Source organism: Sus scrofa, chromosome 1, assembly GCF_000003025.6.
Source record: "Sus scrofa isolate TJ Tabasco breed Duroc chromosome 1, Sscrofa11.1, whole genome shotgun sequence".
Taxonomy (NCBI): domain Eukaryota; kingdom Metazoa; phylum Chordata; class Mammalia; order Artiodactyla; family Suidae; genus Sus; species Sus scrofa.
Window position 1 is genome coordinate 128,930,118 of NC_010443.5, and position 20,097 is coordinate 128,950,214.

The window sequence follows — 20,097 nt, forward strand, 5'->3', positions numbered from 1 at the left end:
ACAGTCATTGAATGTGTACTTGATAAAGTATTAATGAAAGTGATTTTCCAAAGTAAAATCTTACCATTTAAAATAGTTTAAGAAACTGGGTTTTTCAGAAGGAACTAACTACTGAAGGAATCATGGTATTAAGACCACCTGAAATTAAAAATTGTGTTAACTGTGATAGCTAGCCATAGCTACAAAATGTACTTGTTCTTATTTTCAGAAAGTTGTATAATATCAAAATAAGAATTGCATGATAGGAACAAAATCCCAGAATATGCCAAGAAAAACAGAAGCAGGAGAGGGAGGATAGTATAAATGTGTCAAGTTTTAAATATTTCTTGGGTGATAGGAGACATAAGATATTAATTTCTAAATCAGTAAGTTGTGAAATATAAGTTTATATCATTTAAAGATATGAAAGTTACCACTATTTCAAATAAAAATAGACTCTATTACATATTCTAAGTAACAGAGGAGAGAAGCAGAAGGGTAAATTTGGCGGGTTATGCCTTTAAAGGGACCATAAGAACGCCTTTAAATCACTAATGAAAGACTGTTTTTCTTTCAGACAAGATGAACCTTCCAATAGCAGCCAAGAAATAAACTCTGATGACAGGCGACCCCAAAGGAGACGAGAAGACCGAGTCCCTTACCAAGACAGAGAGAACTTCAGTCAGCCATCGTGGCATCACCGTGGACCTCCTCAGCGGGACTGGAAATGGGAGAAAGATGGCTTTAATAATACTAGAAAAAACAGCTTCCCACATTCTTTGAGGAATAGTGGTGGACCAAGAGGATGTTCCGGGTGGCATAAGGGTGTTGCAGGAAGCTCCTCAACCTGGTTTCACAACCATAGTAATTCTGGAGGTGGTTGGCATTCGAGTAGTGGAATGGTAGATTGGAATCATAATGGTGCAGGAAGGAATTCCAGTTGGCATTCTGAAGGAACAGGTGGCTTTTCCAGTTGGCATATGAACAGCAGTAACGGAAACTGGAAATCCAATGGACGTAGTGCAAATAGTTGGAATTACAGTGGCCCCGGAGACAAATTTCAACCAAGCAGAAACAGAAATTCTAACTGTCAAATGGAGGACATGACTATGTTATGGAATAAGAAATCTAAGTCAGGCAAATACAGTCAAGGGAGATACAGTTGGCAGCGGCAAGAAAATGACAAGGTTGGTACAGTTGCCACATACAGAGGTCCTTCTGAAGGATTTACAAGTGATAGGTTTCCTTCAGAAGGCTTACTTGACTTCAGTTTTGAGCAGCTGGAAAGCCAAACCACTAAACAAACAGATAATACAGCTTCCAAAATTGGTGGGAAGAATGGCAGTGTAGCAAGGGAAAAGCTCCATCGCTGGACTCCTTACCCTTCCCAGAAGACTTTGGATTTACAATCAGGAATGAAAGAAGTCACTGGTAACAAGTCAGAAGTGATAGAGAAGCCTCTCTTTGATTTTAGCCTCATAACTGGAGGAACAAAAGACCCCCAAGTTGATGAAACAAATAATCCCTCAATGCTGAAAACACACAAAAAAAAACATACCGGGTCTCTTAGTCGCAAAGCCACTTCCAGCTGCACTGCTTCCTATGAGGTGGTGAGGGAAAGTCCCATTACAGAAAAACCTGAACAAGAACATAAATCAAATAAAACACCATCATTAAAATCCCCACTCCTTCCAATTCCAGCCACTAAATCAATTTCTCAAAAACAAGATTCAAAGAATGCCTCCAAAACCACCAAAACAAATTCTTCCTTTCCTGGAGAACATTCAAATCCCCTGGACAAACCCATTGTGGAAGAAAATCAGGGTTCTTCTTCAATATCCAAATCGCAGGGTTCTTGTCCTCGTGTTTTAAAAGGGAATAAAAGTACATCAGGAATCCAAAGAGATCCTGATGAAAATTTAAGTGATACATTACAAAAAGCCAAAGAGGTGCTACAGTGTCACGAATCATTGCAGAATCCACTTCTTAGCACTTCTAAAAGCACCAGGAATTATGCAAAAGCAAGTAGGAATGTAGAAGAGTCTGAAAAAGGATCTTTGAAGATTGAGTTTCAAGTACACGCATCAGAAGATGAAAGCGATGGAGAGATATCTGACACAGAAAAGCATGGAACAAAAATTGGAACCTTGGATTCTGTAACTACAGAAGTTTTATCCTGCAGTACTCATGCTGCTGATGAGAAAAGGGGGGATGACCAAAACCTGAAAACATCTAGAAGACCATCCACCTCTCCATGTAACTCAACAGTTGACCAGAAAGAATCTGAGTTGGAAATGACATCTATAACCAGCCCACACTCTGGCTTACTGCTAGATTTGAAAACCTCTCTAGCAGAGGCACAGGTTGATGACCCTGTTAAACCTCATGTATCTTATGAAACAGAAGGCTTCGAGAGTACCAGCCTGGATGCCGAGCTTCAAAAAAGCGATGTAGGTCAGCCCTCAGGTCCCCTCCTGCCTGAACTAAGTAAGCTTGGCTTTCCTGCCTCACTCCAGAGAGATCTAACCCGGCACATTAGCTTAAAGAGCAAAACTGGAGCACACCTTCCTGAGCCAAACCTCAATAGTGCTCGCCGCATTCGCAATATCAGTGGTCATCGAAAGAGTGAGACAGAGAAGGAATCTGGACTCAAGCCAACCCTTCGGCAGATTCTAAATGCATCTCGGAGAAATGTCAACTGGGAACAGGTCATTCAGCAAGTAACCAAGAAAAAGCAAGAACTAGGCAAAGGCTTACCCAGGTGTGTGCTTCTTTTCAGTTTCCATTTCTCTTTTTTTCTTTTAAACTTGCCCTTTGACTCTGGTCAAGAGAATTCTACTTGTTAAATTTAATTAAATGTTTGCAAAAAATATACGTTGTAGATGTCTGGTTTAAATATCCAAGAGTGACTCCTACTCTGTAACAAATGAAATAAAGTGTTTCCTAGCAAGGACTTGAGGTTAAAAAGAAGCATACCTGCTTCTGAGAAATGAGGTGGGGACATAGGAAAAAACCATCAGAAATCCGGCATTTTGGTGATGGGGCCATAAAGTCGCAGCATAAAAAAGTATGTCTGTAAATCTGTATCTATTTGTAGATCTTAATCAGTGGTACGACTTTTAGGTGTAAGTGTTTCCATTGCATTTTACTTAGAACATGTAGATGCTTATCTTTCTGTATTTACTCTGGACATTATATTCATAATCACAAAATACTTTCTCTGAAGTACTTATGTAGTAGTTTGGCTATTCATCTTTTGTTGAGGCACTAAACTTTTCTGAATGGTAAAGCAGCCTTTACCATAGGTTTGCTACTTGAAAATCATCCTGCTGTGTTACAGTTGTATAGCCATCCAGGCTTAAATTTCTATCCTTGTTGAAATAACATAATTATTATGCCCCCTTTTCTATTCCCATAACTTGTATCCTTGAGATTATAAAGTTCTTAGCATGGTGTCTCCTGCTTGTGAATGCTCACTAAACATTATTGTTTGTCTTCTATTTGCTGTTAAAACTTACACATTTATTATCGTTGATTTAGAACTCCACATTAAATCTTCAGTTTTACTCCCCCCTTTGTATATAGTTGTACACAAAAAATATTTAATTTAGAACTCATTACATTATAATACTTATAATAGCATTACATACTTTATGTTTGGAACTCCTACTAAACTGTTCCTTGAGGGCAGAAACCATGTTATTTGTTTGTATTTGTAACCTCAGTGCCAAACAGAATTGGGCACATTAAGTGGTTTCCCCCTTTCCCAACTATGTCTGATTTATGATTTTTTTTTCTTTTTATTTCTTGAGGTTTGGCATAGAAATGGTGCCTCTGGTTCAAAATGAACAAGAAGACTTGGATTTGGATGGGGAGCCTGATCTGTCCAATCTAGAAGGATTCCAGTGGGAAGATATTTCCATTTCTTCATCCCCTGGGTTGGCAAGGAAACGAAGCCTTTCGGAGAGTAGTGTGATCATGGATAGGGCTTCTGTGTATAGCTTCTTCAGTGAGGAAAGTACTGGCAAAGAAAATGAGCCCCAGCAGATTTTTTCACCAGATAACTCATTGAGGTCTACACAGAGTCAGAAAACAACCATGGTCCTTAAGCAGGAAGTCACACCTCTGGCTGCCTCCCTAAGAATAGATGAAAGGGCTGAATATGATGCTACTCAAAGGCGACATAGTGCCCAGTTATCATCTGACCGTACGATTCCTTTGATGCATTTGGCGAAAGACCTGCACAGCCAGGAGAGCTCCACATCACCTTCAGAAAATCACAATGCCCAGGAGAGTAATGGAGAAGGAAACTCTTTGTCATCAAGTGCATCCTCAGCCCTTGCAATCTCCAGTTTGGCAGATGCAGCCACAGATAGTAGCTGTACCTCTGGTGCTGAACAAAATGATGGCCAGAGCATTAGAAAAAAACGAAGAGCCACTGGGGTAAGTATGATTCTTGTGCTGTTTGTAGAACATTTTATGTGGTGACTTGGCCATAATAAGAAAGACTTAACTGTTTAATCTTTCTTGGATATCTGGGGATGTGCTTCTCCCTATTCCAGAATAGAAGATTTCTGAGGTTCTTATTCTTACTTTCATATTTTTATCCTCCTGGATTCTTTCACTGAGTAGCTCTACTAAGTTAGGTGTAATAGAATAGGAATGTACAGTACTAGGAAACTATGAAGTCATCTCTAAAACTAGTCTCTAAGCCAATGATTCTTTGTATCAACTGACCAAGGAATAAGCCATATCTTCAGCTGTAACTTTATCTGTTTTCATGATACATTCTGTACTGCTACTGAAGAAGGAAACTCTAGTGTGGAATTGGTTGGGCATGTGTGCTTGTCAGCCCCCGGGACTACTAGGCTTATCCCCGAGGAGGTTTTAATACCATGAGAGTACGTGTGTGTGAGCATAGTCTTAGTCCCTGTCACTCGGTATCTTTTGTACTTCAGTTACCCATCCCGGTCCGTTACTTCACTGACACTTCTCTTTTGGCGCCTCTGTTTCTAATGTTGCGCTTAACTCTTTGTGGAACCCTTTCTAAAAAGAAAGAGTTGCTGGTGGTACTATGGTCTGGAGTTTGGCACTGTGAGAAAATGGGCCATTTCCTTTAATTCCAAGACAGTATAACAAAGTAAGAGGCATAGGTTCTAAACCTGGGTTTAACTTCCCCACCTCTCTGCCTCTTTGAGCTAGATGCTGTAGTGGGCATTGTTGGATTATGACAAAGCTGTTACCTTGAGGCTAGTCTGAGACTGTTGAGCTTTTTGTTTTGAAGATCTTCTTGCTGAATTCTAATGTAGAAATTATGAAATCAGGTAATGTATTACTAGCTTTTACCCAGGTGAAATGCTTTGCCTAAGCCCTGTGGGCTTTGCCACCTCTAGGATGCCAGGAATGTAATTTACCTTGGATTTTTTTTTTTAAATCAGATCCATTCATTCAACTAATATTTGAATTCATACCATATGCATGAGACCCCTACTGTCCTGTTAGAGATGGTAGCAGTAATGAAGAATAATGTATGATGATCTTAGAATTGATTCTTCCCTCCCAATAAACCCAAATAAACCCCAATAATGGCCTTTACATGTTTAATATTCAGTTTTCTTTATCTTCTTAGGATGGGTCTTCTCCTGAACTCCCAAGTCTTGAGAGAAAAAACAAAAGAAGGAAAATTAAAGGAAAGAAAGGTAGAGTATAGAATATTCTGGCAAAAAGAAATTGTTCTTACAGCAATTCAGCCTTTTTAAAACTTGACACCAAGTGTAGTTTATCAAACACTGATCGCCTATTTATTTATTTTTCATATTTTTGTTATCTTGCTTAAGGACATAGAAAAAATTTGATTTTCTTCCATATCCAGCTGAAATTAGAGAAGAAATACATGATGCCTCCTAGACCTGTAAGCTAAAGTTAATACATATTTTGGACAAATTGAGTTCAGTATAAAGCCAGAATGTCTCACCAGGCCTTTTGGGTGGGATGGAGAGGAATAGGACATATAGTAAAAATTTTGTCTCTGTTGGTCATTTATAGCCATTTCTCTCACTTTCGTTTTGTTTTTGTTTTTGTTTTGTCTTTTTAGGACTGCACCCATGGCATATGGAGGTTCCCAGGCCAGAGGTCCAAATGGAGCTGTAGCTGCTGGCCTACTCCACAGCCATAACCACACGGGATCCAAGCTGAGTCTTCGACCTATACCACAGCTCAAGGCAATGCCAGATTCTTAACCTTCTGAGCAAGGCCAGGGATTGAACCTGTGTCCTCATAGATGCTAGCCAGATTCGTTTCCATTGAGCCACAATGGGAACTCCCTCTCACTTTCTATTTTTGAGGCGTCTTGGTTGCTTTTCTCATGTGAGTTAAGGAGAGAAATTATTAGTGTGACTTCCTGAGTGATAAGCTCTACGACTCTTGCTTTCCACTGACTCTAACCTTCCTCAGTGTAAGGGCTAGTGCAGGAAGAGATTGGGTGAACTTGGGGCGATTGGGTGTGATTGCTAAGGTAGGAGTCAAGGATGACCCCAGTTTATGGCTGTGGCAATTGTGAGGATGATGGCATTATTTGTAGAGGTAGGAAACTCCATGAGAATTGCAGGTTGAGGGTAGAGGAAGAAGGTGAGTTACCTTCTGGATCCCTTGGGTTAAAGGACTTTAGAGACTCCTACCTGGAAATATCAGGGTGGCATTTGGATATATGGGTCTGGACTTTAGGTGAAAGGTCTTAGCATATTGAATGGGAAAGAGACAAAGATGACAAATGCATAGACATGGTAGAACATTTTATTTAAAGTAACTTGAATGGGAGTTTCCATCGTGGCTCGGCAGAAACGCATCTGACTAGTATCTAAGAGGATGCAGGTTCAATCCCTGGCCTTGCTCAAGAACTGGCATTGCTGTGAGCTGTGGTGTGGGCAGGAAGCTGCAGCTCTGATTCAAGCCCTAGCCTGGTGTGGCTCTTAAAAAAAATAAAAATTAACTTGAATAAACTATTTCTTTCCTCCTTTCCTTTCCTTCCTTTCCCTTTTTCTTTCCTTCTTCCTTCCTACCTACCTTCTTTCTCTTCTCTTCCCTTCTCTTCCCTTCTCTTTAGGGCCACTCCTGCTGCATGTGGAAGTTCCTGGGCCAGGGGTCAAATTAGAGCTGCAGCTGCCACCCTAAGCCACAACCATAGCAACACCAGATCCAAGCCACATCTGTGACCCATGCCGCAGCTTGTGCCAGTGCTAGATCCTTAACCCACTGAGCGAGGCCAGAGAGTGAACCCGTATCCTCATGTATTTTAGTCAGTTTCTCAACCTGCTGAGCCACAGTGAACTCAGGGATCTCCTGCATGTACTGTATTTTCTTCAGGATGTCTTCTCTAATAAAGAGAACTATTTTAAATTAACAGACTAGAAAAATATGAATCGGGAAGAGAGTGCAGGCAGTTCAGGTCTGGGGCCCAATCTAAGCAAAAGCCTTGAGTAAAGAGGGTAGCAGATGAAAGAAGACTGGAAATGAAACCTACAAGAGTTGATTTGCCTAGGGCAGAGATTTTGCTTGGAAGGGTCATGGTAAAAGATGGTGATTTGGTAAGATGGTACCATGTGGTAGTACACTTGAACCTGTGAGGCTTGGTTTCTAGCTCTGACACATCAGGCTTAACTACATGATTTGTGAAATTTGATGAGTCTCCTTCCAGTGACTTACTGGAAAGAAAATAAAGGCTTATCCTAGATAATTAATGTAGCCCCATCTTCTGAGGAGCTGTATTATTAAACTGAACCTTATGGTTTCTTTTGACAGAACGTTCTCAGGTTGACCAGCTGCTGAATATTTCTTTAAGGGAGGAAGAGCTAAGCAAGTCATTGCAGTGCCTGGATAACAACCTTCTACAAGCCCGTGCAGCACTTCAGACCGCTTATGTTGAAGTTCAGAGGCTACTTATGCTCAAGCAGCAGGTAACAGCACATGGAAGGTTTAATGAAAATTGGATCATCTTGAAGTTGGATTTCAGATGCTTAACAAAATAACTTTATTTTTAGATAACTATGGAGATGAGTGCCCTGAGGACCCATAGAATACAGATTCTACAGGGACTACAAGGTATTCAGAGAATTTGATGGATCAGACCCCCTGTAACTTGTTATTTTTTGTTCTCTGTAGAGGGGAATTAAAATAGTCCTGAAAAAGTTAATATGATTTCTCTCATGTCTCTTTGGTTTCATAGTTCTGTACATAATACAGCCCCAAAGTGCTTAGTAATGGAGATATGTTAGAGAAAGAGTCTTGGGTTAGGAATCCCAAGACCTGGGTTCAAATTTTGACTCTTCCATTAGTACTGATTTGACACTGGATGTCATTTAAAATCTGAAAAATGGGAATACTAATGCCTGTTCTGTTGGTATCCTTGGTGGTTGTATAGCTTGTATAACAATCTATTTTGAAGAATTATGAGGGTCTTTAAAATTCTCTTGTAATCTTTAAAAATACAAATTGGTTCAGGAATGAATGGCTGATTTTCAGACAAACATTTTTGCATTCGTATGTGTGTTTGCCATTTTAGAAACCTATGAACCTTCTGAGCGTCCAGACCAGGTTCCCTGTACCCTTACTCGAGAACAAAGGAACGTTAGACCTCAAACGTCTGCTGATGCCCCACTGCTGCCGAATCCTTTTTCCCCAGTTTTCCTGGAGCCTCCATCTTCCCATGTGTCTCCATCGTCCACTGGTGCCCCTCTCCAAGTAATCGCATCTACTTTCCAAGGCCACGGCAGTATTCCTGCTCCAGACTCATCAGTTCAGATTAAACAAGAACCCATGTCTCCTGAACAAGATGAGAATGTTAATGCTGTGTCACAAGGCTCTGCTTGCAATGTGTCCAAGGAATTACTGCAAGCTAATAGTATGTAAACTTTTCTCTAGGTTAAGGGCAACCCTATGGTGGGTCTTGGACAATTTCCTATCAGTGATGTAATGTCATACTTGCCCATTAAAACTAAAGTTATTACTTGGAGTTACCTGGTGGCACAGTGGGTTAAGGATCCGGTGTTGTCACTGCTGTGGCTCTGGTTACTGCTGTGGCGTGGGTTCCAGCCCTGGCCCAGGAACTTCTGCATGCTGTAGGTGCGGCTCAGAAAACCTCCTGAAGTTATTACAGTTTTTCTTGAAGTTTTCTTATTTAGGAGGATTATTTAAATATCAGTAACTTTTTTCTAATTTTCTCTAATGTAAGATTACTAAATTGACTTTGGATTAGCACCTGACAGGTTCCATTTATTAGGATTGGTGCTGATTTTTTTTTTTTTTTTTTTTTTTTGTGGGGGGGAAATAAACGTTGTTGAAGCTGTTCAGTCAATTTTATAGATAAGATACATCCTCTGAGTTTCTCAACACTTAACTGTCTTTATCATTTCAAGTACAGACCAAGATTAATAAAGGCCTAAGCGTGCAGGTGACCATGGTGAAAGGCTTTGGGTTTTGGAATCATCTAATAGGAACTTGGGTGGTTTTAAGAAATAGCTAGGGTTTTTACTCTTTTCATAAAATAATTCTTACCTGGTTACCATATTAGTATAACTTCTAAGCTACTTAAAATCTTTATCTGCAGTTTGCATAACCACAATGGTGCTGTATTGAAAATTAAATAAAAAGCAAACAAACTTACATTGTGTGATTTTTTTTTTTTAAGCAAAAAAAAAAAAAAAAAAGTCTGAAGAATCACCCTAGATTTTGCTACCTGCTGCAACACTGATCACTGATATCTATATCAAATTTATATTATCTTTCACATTGAATTATGTTACTTTTATACGGATAGTATTTAGTGTTCTTTTAAACTAGTGGTTTTTTTTTTTCAAAAATAACTTTTATTAGATTTCCTTTTCTGATTACAAAAGTAATTGATGTTCATTGTTGACAATGTGAAACTATAAAAATGTAGTTTTGTTATATATTTCAGTCTTTCCTAAATTATAAATGTTATGTGTTTACATGGAGACTTTATACAAAGGACAAATCATTTTTTCCCACTTAATTATCATCATTTTTCTGGTGTCATAAAAGGAACCCATCTAAAACATTATTTTACTAGTTGCATAATATTTCAGAAGTTACAAAATAATCTGGATATACAATAATTTATACAATTTTCTTTGAGTGTTATATATATCTTTGAACATGTCTGTGATTATTTCATCATTTTAAATTCTTAGACATGAAATAACTAACTGAAAGAAAACAGACTCCACCCCCACCACTTAGGGCAAATCTCATGCCAGGGATTGAATCCAAGCTGCAGCTGCAACCTATGCTGCAGCTGCAACCTATGCCATAGCTGCAGCAATGCTGGATCCTTAACCCACTACATCTGGATAGGGGTCAGATTCCTCGCCACTGCAGAGACAACGCTGGATCCTTAACCTGCTGCACCGCAGCAAGAACTCTGAAAATAGACATTTTTAAGTTAGCAGACTTTTAAACTACTAGTATATAACTAAATTGGATGATGTACAGGTAAAATGCACAATGAAACTTATAAGGAATAAAGGTGAAAGCATTCAGCTAAGTAGATATTTAAGTAAATGTTTACTAAGAATACAACACATTGTTAAATATGTGGACATTTCAAACAAGAAAGCAAAAGGATCAAAAGAAACAATCCCTGGCAATAAAAGGAGCTTTTGTAAGGAATAAGACATGCATGTTATTTGCGAGATTAATGCAAGGCTAAGTATATAAGTACTGTAGTAAAAATTTGTGTACGTTATGGGACGCTCAGAGGTGAGATAACTTTTAACAGTCATGGTTTAGTTAACATATTGAACTGTCATAATTTGGTAGAAATTCAGTCAGTGATAATTGCAGTTTCTGACTATAAATAGACACAAAAAAGGTGCAATAATTTTTTTTCCTTCTCAATTCAGGAGAGATCAGTGACAGTTGTCCAGTTTATCCAGTCATGACTACAGCATTGTCCTTATCAGAGCTAACAGAAAGATTCCATGAGCCTAGCCAAGAACTGAAGTTTTCCATGGAGCAAGGAAATATCAGAAACAGAGGGAACACCCCCTCTTCCCAATCAGCTGGTCTTCCTAGCATAAATAAAGAAGGTGAAGAGCCAACCAAAGGCAACAGTGGGTCTGAAGCCTGTACCAGTTCTTTTCCAAGATTATCCTTTGCTTCAGAAACCCCTTTAGAGAAAGAGCCCCACTCTCCAGCTGACCAGCCAGACCACCAGGCAGAGTCCACTCTGACATCAGCTGAAACTAGGGGGAACAAGAAAAAGAAGAAACTTCGGAAGAAGAAAACTCTACGGGCTGCCCATGTTCCTGAGAACAGTGACACTGAACAGGATGTATTTACTGCTAAACCTGTAAGGAAAGTAAAAACTGCCAAGTCCGCTAAAGGGGGGAAAGTGACAACCTCTACCTGGGAAGATAGCAGAACTGGCCCAGAGCAGGAGAGTGTCAGGGATGAACCAGATAGTGATTCGTCTCTGGAAGTCCTAGAAATTCCTAATCCTCAGTTAGAAGTGGTAGCCATTGATTCTTCTGAATCTGGAGAAGAGAAGCCAGACAGCCCATCTAAAAAGGATATTTGGAACCCCACAGAGCGAAACTTAGAAACTTCTCGCTCTGGTTGTGATGAAGTTAGCTCTACCAGTGAGATTGGCACTCGCTATGAAGATGGCGTCCCTGTGAGGTAAGGGTATTGTGTTGGTCCAGTTGGAACAGCTTTCAACATTCTTGTCTTAAAAAAATGGACTTTTGGTTATTAATCAGAATTTCTAAAAGAATCATATATAGAAAATCAGTAGGGATTATGGATATGGAAGACTTAAACCCTAACAATGGAGATTTTCTGCTTTCTCATTTGTGTTGTAAATATTTACTATACTTTTATTGCCTTTCATACAGATGGAAAAACTGATCTCATATATTGCTATTTTGTCAATCGGTTAGAGTAATCTTTCGTGTTGGGAAAGTATAAGTATTACTCCCTGTCCTGTTCATACAGATGCTAAGAAGACTTTTGCTATTATTTTGTAGTGTGGCAGAAACTCAGACTGTGATCTCTTCCATGAAAGGATCAAAGAACTCTTCAGGTATTTGGTTGTTCCGTTTTATTTATTTATTTATTTATTTATTTATTTTTTGTCTTTTTGCTATTTCTTTGGGCCGCTCCTGCGGCATATGGAGGTTCCCAGGCTAGGGGTCTAATCGGAGCTGTAGTCTCCAGCCTACACTAGAGCCACAGCAACGCGGGATCCGAGCCGAGTCTGTGACCTACACCACAGCTCACTGCAACGCCGGATCGTTAACCCACTGAGCAAGGGCAGGGACCGAACCCGCAACCTCATGGTTCCTAGTCGGATTCGTTAACCACTGCGCCACGACGGGAACTCCGGTTGTTCCGTTTTATTTAAATTAATGACAGAAAAAAAAAGTTTTGTCAGTATTAAAATTAGAGTTCAAATCTACTTAAATATGCTTATAGAATAGAGGGTGGTTACTGGGGCTTATCACCAAGAATGATGGTCAAATCATTCTTCTTTGACCAGCAGTTACGGTATCCCTAAATCCTCAAATCCTGGCATTTAAGTTTCTTACTCCCATCTTTCTTATCTGTTCAATTAATTAGTATCGTTGGCCTTCTGTATCTTTGGTTTCACCTCTGTGGATTCAACTAACTGCAGATCATGTAATACACATTTGTTGGAAAAAAAATTTGTGTGTAAGTATATCTGTATAGTTCAAAAACCATGTTGTTCAAGGGTCTGTTGTAAATAGGAGGCTGTGTGTAGGTTATATGCAAATACTATGCCATTGTTTATAAGAGACTTGAACATCTGTGAATTTGGATATGTGGGAGCGGGTGGGGGATCCTAGAACCAGTCCCCCTTGAATACCAAGGGAACTATATATATAGTTTGTTTTTTTTTTTTTTTTTTTTTTTGGTCTTTTTGTCTTTTTATGTCCAAACCCATGGCATATGGAGGTTCCCAGGGTTGGGATTGAATTGGACCTGCCAGCCTACACCATAGCCAAAGCAACTTGGGATCCGAGCTACATCTTCAACCTACACCACAGCTCATGGCAATGCCAGATCCTTAACCCACTGAGCAAGGCCAGGGATCGAACCCGCATCCTCATGGATGCTAGTGGGGCTCATTAACTGCTGAGGCACGATGGGAATTCCCAAGGGAACTACATTAAGCTTTGGTTGGCTCTGGGGAGGGGAGGGTTGTGTTGAGAAGGAACTCTTCCTTCCTTCCTCCCTCCCTCTCTTTCTCTCTTCCTTACTGTCTTTCTTTCCCTTCCTCCTTCCCTCCCTCTCTCCCTCTCTCTCTACTTCTCTCTTCCCTTTTCAAGGCCACACCCACAGCATATGGAAGTTCCTAGGCTAGGGGTCAAATAGGAGCTTCAGCTGCCAACCTATACCACAGCCACAGCAACACGAGATCCAAGCCTCTTCTGTGACCTCCACTGCTCACGGCAATGCTGGATACTTAACCCACTGAGCAAGACCAGGGATCCAACCTGCATCTTTGTGGATGCTAGTTAGTTCCATTAGCCACTGAGCCACGGTGGGAACTCCCAAAGTTATTACTTATTTTTGACTATCTTCCTTATACTATGTATCATACCCCTGTGATTTATTTATTATATAACTGAAAATCATATATTTTGCCCAAACCCCCTTGGCATATTTTGCCCAAACCTCCACCTCTCTCTATGGTGACCATCTCTTTGTTATCTGTTTCTGTGAGTCTATTTCTGCTTTGTTTATTTTGTTTTTTATACTCCTCATATAAGTGAGATCATGCAGTATTTGTCTTTGTCTGACATATTTCACTTAGCATAATACCCTGTATATCCACCAATTTCATTGAGAATGGCAAGATGGTTTTAATTTTTTATATCTTTGAGACACAAGCAGACGCATCTCTGAAACATATTCTTGTTTTTTAGAAATATCCTCAGAGCCAGGAGAGGATGATGAACCCACAGAAGGGAGCTTTGAGGGGCACCAGGCTGCAGTAAATGCAATTCAGATATTTGGAAATTTACTGTATACCTGTTCAGCAGATAAAACTGTCCGTGTTTATAATCTGGTGGTAAGTTGATAGATCACTTTGAATGTTTTTGCTTAGTTGCAGGTTTCAGAAACTCTACCCTGCTCTCTCTTAAATAGAAATTTATTTGCTGTTGAGAGATGGAATGGGCTTTAGACTAACTTTAGATACAGTTGATCCAGTGATTCAGTGGGGTTACTGGGGACTTAATTTCTTTCTTTCTTTCCATTCTGCCTTCTCTGGTATCACTACTTCCTAAAGTGAGTTCTCCTCCTGCTCACAGATAGATGTCAGGAGCCATTGGAGTTTCATGGCTTTCCCACCACCAAAATATGGTCCTGTGTTTTCCTTCCTGAAGAGTTACTTGGCAAAAGGAGATGGAATTATAACAGTAGGCTTGGGGATAGTCAGGTCCCAGCCCTGGAGTTGGTGCCAAGGTCAGTCATATAGCTGCTATATAGCAAAGGAGGAATAGAATGAATATTGGGGATGTATAAGAAGAGGCATTTTTGGAGTTCCCATTGTGGCTCAGTGGTTAACGAATCCGACTAGGAACCATGAGGTTGCGGGTTCCATCCCTGCCCTTGCTCAGTGGGCTAAGGATCCTGCGTTGGCAAGAGCTGTGCCAAGAGGCACAGCAATGTGGGATCCGAGCTGTGTCTGCAACCTACACCACAGCTCACGGCAATGCCGGATCCTTAACCCACTGAGCAAGGCCAGGGATCGAACCTGCAACCTCATGGTTCCTAGTCGGATTCGCCATGATGGAAACTCCGCCCCAGGCATTAATTAAAATTCTGATTTGTCTTATGGTGAATTGCCCTAGATATTTTTTTGGTGTGGCTCAGCTAACATAGATTTGCAGGTATAGTGACTATTTGCGGGACATTCAGTAAACAGGTATTTACTGAACATCTTTTGATACCAGGCACTATCCTAGATTCTGAGGATACAACAATGCAACAGTGCCTATTTGGCTCAGCACTTTTTTTTTTTTTTTTTTTGAGGAAGTGTGTTGTTATCCATCTGTATCCACAAGTAATGATCTGATGTGTGCTTGACTTTAGAGTCGGAAGTGCATTGGTGTCTTTGAGGGCCATACCTCCAAAGTGAACTGCCTCTTGGTTACTCAGACCTCTGGGAAGAGTGCCACCCTTTATACTGGTTCTAGTGATCACACTATTCGCTGCTATAATGTTAAGGTGAGTGGATCCAGAGAAATTGAAAGTAATAATCTTGAAGTGCTTTGACTGTATTTACTCTATAGAGTGGAGACACAGACAGATGCTTCAGTCTGCTCACTTACTTGCTTGTCAGCCTATTTCAGTACACTTGTATAACCTTGGTAGAAATGAGGCTTAGATGTAAACCACATTTTCTGTCTCTCTCCACCATTATCTTTTCACTTACTCCTATTAATGATGTATCTCCCTTGATCTTTTCAACAAATATTACTCGTGATTTTTATTTTCACATCATATGCCAAAATTAATACTAGATAGAAAAAGAAATGTTTAAGTGTTTTAAACCTGAAGCCCTAGATGTAGATATTTCCTCTGAGACAGAATTTTCTGAATGTGTTGGGAAAAATAAGAGAAAATTGTTTGCATAAAAACACATAGGTGAATAATATGAATACTTAACTTTAAAAGACTTAATTATTTGATGCCGAACTTATATTTATAATACTAAATCATTAAGGTTTCAGCATATATAGATTGATTATGTGTGATAATAGGAACACGAAGTAAAGGAAGAGGAGTTCCCTTTGTGGCTTGGTGGTAATGAAACTGACTAGTACCATGAGGATGCAGGTTTGATCCCTGGCCTTGCTCAGTGGGTTAAGGATCCAGCATTGCCGTGAGCTGTAGTGTAGGTTGCAGGTGCAGCTTGGATCTGCCATTTCTGTGGCTGTGTTGTAGGTTGGCAGATGCAGCTCCTTTTCGACCCCTAGCCTGGGAACTTCCATATGCTGCAGGTGCAGCCCTAAAAAAAGAAAAGAAAAAAAAAAAACCTTGCAAAAATAAAGAAAATTTTAATTTTTTTAATTAAAGTATCATTGATTTACAGTGTTGTACCAATTCCTTCCTCTTTCCCTCCCTTCCTTTCGTCTGTGGCATGTGGAAGTTTCTGGGCCAAGGATTGAACCCTCACCACAGCAGTGACCCAAGCCACTGAGTGACAACACAGGATCCTTAAGCTGTTGTGCAACAGGAGAGCTCCATACAGTGTTGTACCAATTTTTGTTGTACAGCATAGTGACCCAGTCATACATATGTATATGTACATTCTTTTTCCCGTACTGTCTTCTATCATGTTATATCCCAAGAGATTGGATATAGTTCCTTGTGCTATACAGCAGGACCTCATCGCTTATCCATTCTAAATGTATTAGTTTGCATCTGTTAACCCCAAACTCCCAGTTCCTCCCTCTCCCTTCACCTTACCCTTGACAACCACAAGTCTGCTCTCTATGTCTGTGAGACTAGAACCAAGAATACTCTATCAGGTGCATCTTTAACTTTATCTTGGCTAGTTAAGAAGCTAAAACCCAGTTCTTAGGGCCCTTTGAAGAATTTGCACATTCCAAATTAGAAACATGGGTAACATTATTAGAACTTATATTTGTTTACTATATTACCAACAGCTTGAGTGTCTTTGGCCACATATTTCAAAGCAGAAAAAAATCTAATCTTTTACAACAGAAGATGCTACATTTTTGTCCTCATAAAAATAATTTCACACTCAGTTTTCAGGAAGATTTTTTTACATTTTATTTGCCTTTAACCTCTGCTGATCAGGTGTTGTGTACTTTTATCAGACACGAGAGTGTTTGGAGCAGTTACAGCTGGAAGACCGCGTTCTCTGCCTCCACAGTAGGTGGCGAATTCTCTACGCAGGACTGGCAAATGGCACTGTAGTCACCTTTAACATAAAGGTTAGTGACTGAGGAGAGAAGGCCGAATTTCCATGCCTCTTGAAAATAGTGTGAGTGTGTGTGGGAAGAAGTAGAATGCAGACATTTTCCTGTTTTTGTATGTGTATGAGAAAGCAACAGAATGAGCCACTCCTCAAAAACTTATCTTCTGTTGTAAGTGAAACAAGATGCTGCATTCTGTCTGCTCAGGCCCAAGTGTGCCAGGACAAAAATGTGACTCTACTAAATTAAACCAAGCCTGATGATTTGGGGCCAGATAATGAGTCATAGGTTAAACTAGTCTATTTCATTTTAAAAATGACGCCATGAAAAATGAGCTGAAATTCCTTTGAGTATGACATTGAAGTGGTTTGGAACTGATTTAGGGTTTCATGAGGGTAGCCTGTTCTATAAACTGAACTAAGTCAAAAGTTTGCCTTCATGCCTGTGAGCCTTATTCTTTCCTAAGACAAAGACAAATCCACTTGTTGGGCAAACCTTTATTGAGCACTATCGAGTGCTAGGTCCCAGGATGAGGCTTAGGAAGTGAATATGGGCCAGTTCTTGATGGCCCTATATGCCTTATTAATGTAGTCAGACTTGTAAGCTTTAAAGTATGACAGACATGATCCAATTTGTATTTTAGCAAAAGTCACCCTGAATGAACAGATTGGAAAATTCTGGTATTAGTAAAAGCAGGGAGACTAGGAGGCTCTGCTATGGCAACTGACATGAATTTAGACTAAGGTGACAAGAAGAGAATAAATAAAAGATGTAATTGGAGGTGGAAGTGATAGGTTTGGTTACTGGTTTGCTGTAGTATTCTATCCCAAAGCCTTCTGGTCATCTTTTAACAGTGTGTTAGAATGTTTTCTACGTTACGCCTAATTATATATTATCATTCATACATTTAGTGAGCACCTACTATCTCTCTTGCCACTGGCTAGCTGGGCCTACTTATAAGGAATGCAAGAAAATATATCATGATTTCTGCCTTTAAGAAGCTTAAAATTGGAGTTTCCATTGTGGCACAGTGGTAAACAAATCCGACTAGGAACCATCAGGTTGCAGGTTCGATCCCTGGCCTCGATCAGTGGGTCAGGGATCCAGCGTTGCTGTGAACTGTGGTGTAGGTCACAGATGCAGCTCGGGATCCTATGTTGCTGTGGCTCTGGCATTGACATTGACTATAGCTCCGATTAGACCCCTAGCCTGGGAACCTCCATATGCTGCAGGTGTGGCCCTAGAAAAGACCAAAAAAAAAAAAAAAAAAAAAAAAAGAAGAAGAAGAAGCTTAAAATTAAGTAAAAAGAAAATAGCACATATAATCAAGTACCAAGTTACTCAGTTCATTTGATATGAATAGATCACAGAAGGGTAATTAGTGAAGCTTTTTGCTTTCCGAATGCAGAGTGCTAAAGCCTAGATTAGATTTGGTTAGGGCAATAGAAATGAAGATGAAAAAATAGGTTTAAGGTATTTTTAAAGGATGAAACTTGATAATTACCCAGTTCTCTAATATTTTGTGAGATTGATGTAATCAAAGGTAGATAGAAGTTAAGAACAAGACTTTTGGGGCAAGATGATGACAAATTCAAATGGGAGTAGTCTTTTTGTTTTTTGAAAAGGTCTTCAAATGGTTGAAAAGCTCCAGTGAAGGTGAATTTCGAGACAGATTTGAAAGGTTCTGCAGAGATGTGAATTTTGAAGTCTTGTTAGGGCTGGGCCTTTCCTGTTTTACCCATACTCCTGAAATGCAGTGCTTCCTAGGGCTCAGTAGGCCAGGACTTTACTTGGGTGTACCTACCATTGTGCCCTGAACTCCACTGGTCCGTCTCCCCAGCATCCCAAGATGGTCGAAATTGATGCTCAGCTCTGTAGGCTCCCAGCTGCTGTTCTTGCTTAGTTCCTGGGAGGTTTTTTGTTTTTTTTTTTTCTTTTAGGACCACACTCATGGTATATGGAGGTTCCCAGGCTAGGGGTCCAATTGGAGCTATAGCTGTAGGCCTACTCCGCAGCCACAGCAGTGCAGGATCCCAGCTGCATCTACAACCTACATCACAGCTCACGGCAACGCTGGATCCATAACCTGCTGAGCAAGGCCAGGGGTCAAACCCGAAACCTCATGGTTCCTACTTGGATTCGTTTCTGCTGCACCACAACGGGAACTCCTCCTGGGAGTTTTATCCCATGCATGCACCTAAAGTACCTTTATGAACAAGACTGGTTTAGGGATGAAGGAAGCAAGTCTAAAATCTGAAGTAAAGAAATGGGAACTCAGGATGTGGCCATGCCACTCTGACTGATATAAAGGCTTCTGTATTCTGTAGTTTAACTAAATGATGTCAGAGATAGACATAGAACCAGAAATCAGAAGACTGTTAGAATAACAGAAAGGTGGAGAATGAGAAACTCTGTCTGAGAAGTTCTCAATAGAATTTTTGAAACACCATGACAAAGAGAAAGCATAAATTTTAGGTGACAAAAAACAGAGTTCTTAGGTCTATGGCATGGAAAGAAAATATATTCAAATATGAAAAAAATTTCATCATTCATTATTAATTTCAGGGAAGTGAGAGAGGACATAAAAAGAGAACCAAATTCTAATTATAGTGTGGATTGAAGGTTGAATTGAGTTTATAATGTAAGACTGTCCCCACTGGAATGAGGGAGAAAAAAACCATGAGCACAGAGAATTGGAATGGGAATGGCAGGGGCTGAGGGGTAGGGATAGGGAGTGGATGTGAGTACCTAGGGGTGTTAGGGTTTAGAGTTTGTAGAAAGGTAGTGATTTTGGTTAGTTGATGTTGAGTTTTTCCAGTTAAATTGCTTTTACTTCATATAACAGTAACTTAATTTTCAGAACAACAAGCGACTTGAAATCTTTGAATGCCATGGCCCTCGGGCTGTCAGCTGTCTTGCCACAGCCCAGGAAGGGGCCCGAAAGCTGCTGGTTGTGGGGTCTTATGATTGTACCATCAGTGTACGCGATGCACGGAACGGACTGCTCCTTAGAACTCTGGAGGGCCACAGCAAAACCATTCTCTGCATGAAGGCAAGTATAGTGCAAGAGAACAGGAGTTCATTGTCTGGCACAAATAGAAAGGATTGAATGAAATTTCCCATGTTGTCT

At 40.1% G+C, this 20,097-nt stretch overlaps 1 protein-coding gene across 4 annotated transcripts in view; it reads left to right on the forward strand.

Moving 5' to 3' along the window:
• Window positions 1-20,097, forward strand: part of ZNF106 (zinc finger protein 106) — a 63,370-nt gene that overhangs the window by 36,153 nt on the left and 7,120 nt on the right. For 2 of the 4 annotated variants that reach the window (XM_021097187.1, XM_005659708.3), the window contains 12 exons: window positions 557-2,740; window positions 3,792-4,422; window positions 5,609-5,678; window positions 7,777-7,931; window positions 8,016-8,076; window positions 8,537-8,875; window positions 10,896-11,673; window positions 12,021-12,076; window positions 13,944-14,089; window positions 15,115-15,249; window positions 16,869-16,985; window positions 19,828-20,019. In XM_021097187.1, the coding sequence (XP_020952846.1) occupies window positions 879-2,740; window positions 3,792-4,422; window positions 5,609-5,678; window positions 7,777-7,931; window positions 8,016-8,076; window positions 8,537-8,875; window positions 10,896-11,673; window positions 12,021-12,076; window positions 13,944-14,089; window positions 15,115-15,249; window positions 16,869-16,985; window positions 19,828-20,019 (4,542 nt within the window). In that variant the 5' untranslated portion in view covers window positions 557-878. Of the gene's footprint in view, window positions 1-556; window positions 2,741-3,791; window positions 4,423-5,608; window positions 5,679-7,776; window positions 7,932-8,015; window positions 8,077-8,536; window positions 8,876-10,895; window positions 11,674-12,020; window positions 12,077-12,612; window positions 12,777-13,943; window positions 14,090-15,114; window positions 15,250-16,868; window positions 16,986-19,827; window positions 20,020-20,097 lie in introns of those variants that run through there. The other 2 variants (XM_021097198.1, XM_013993122.2) reach the window with 2 other exon arrangements.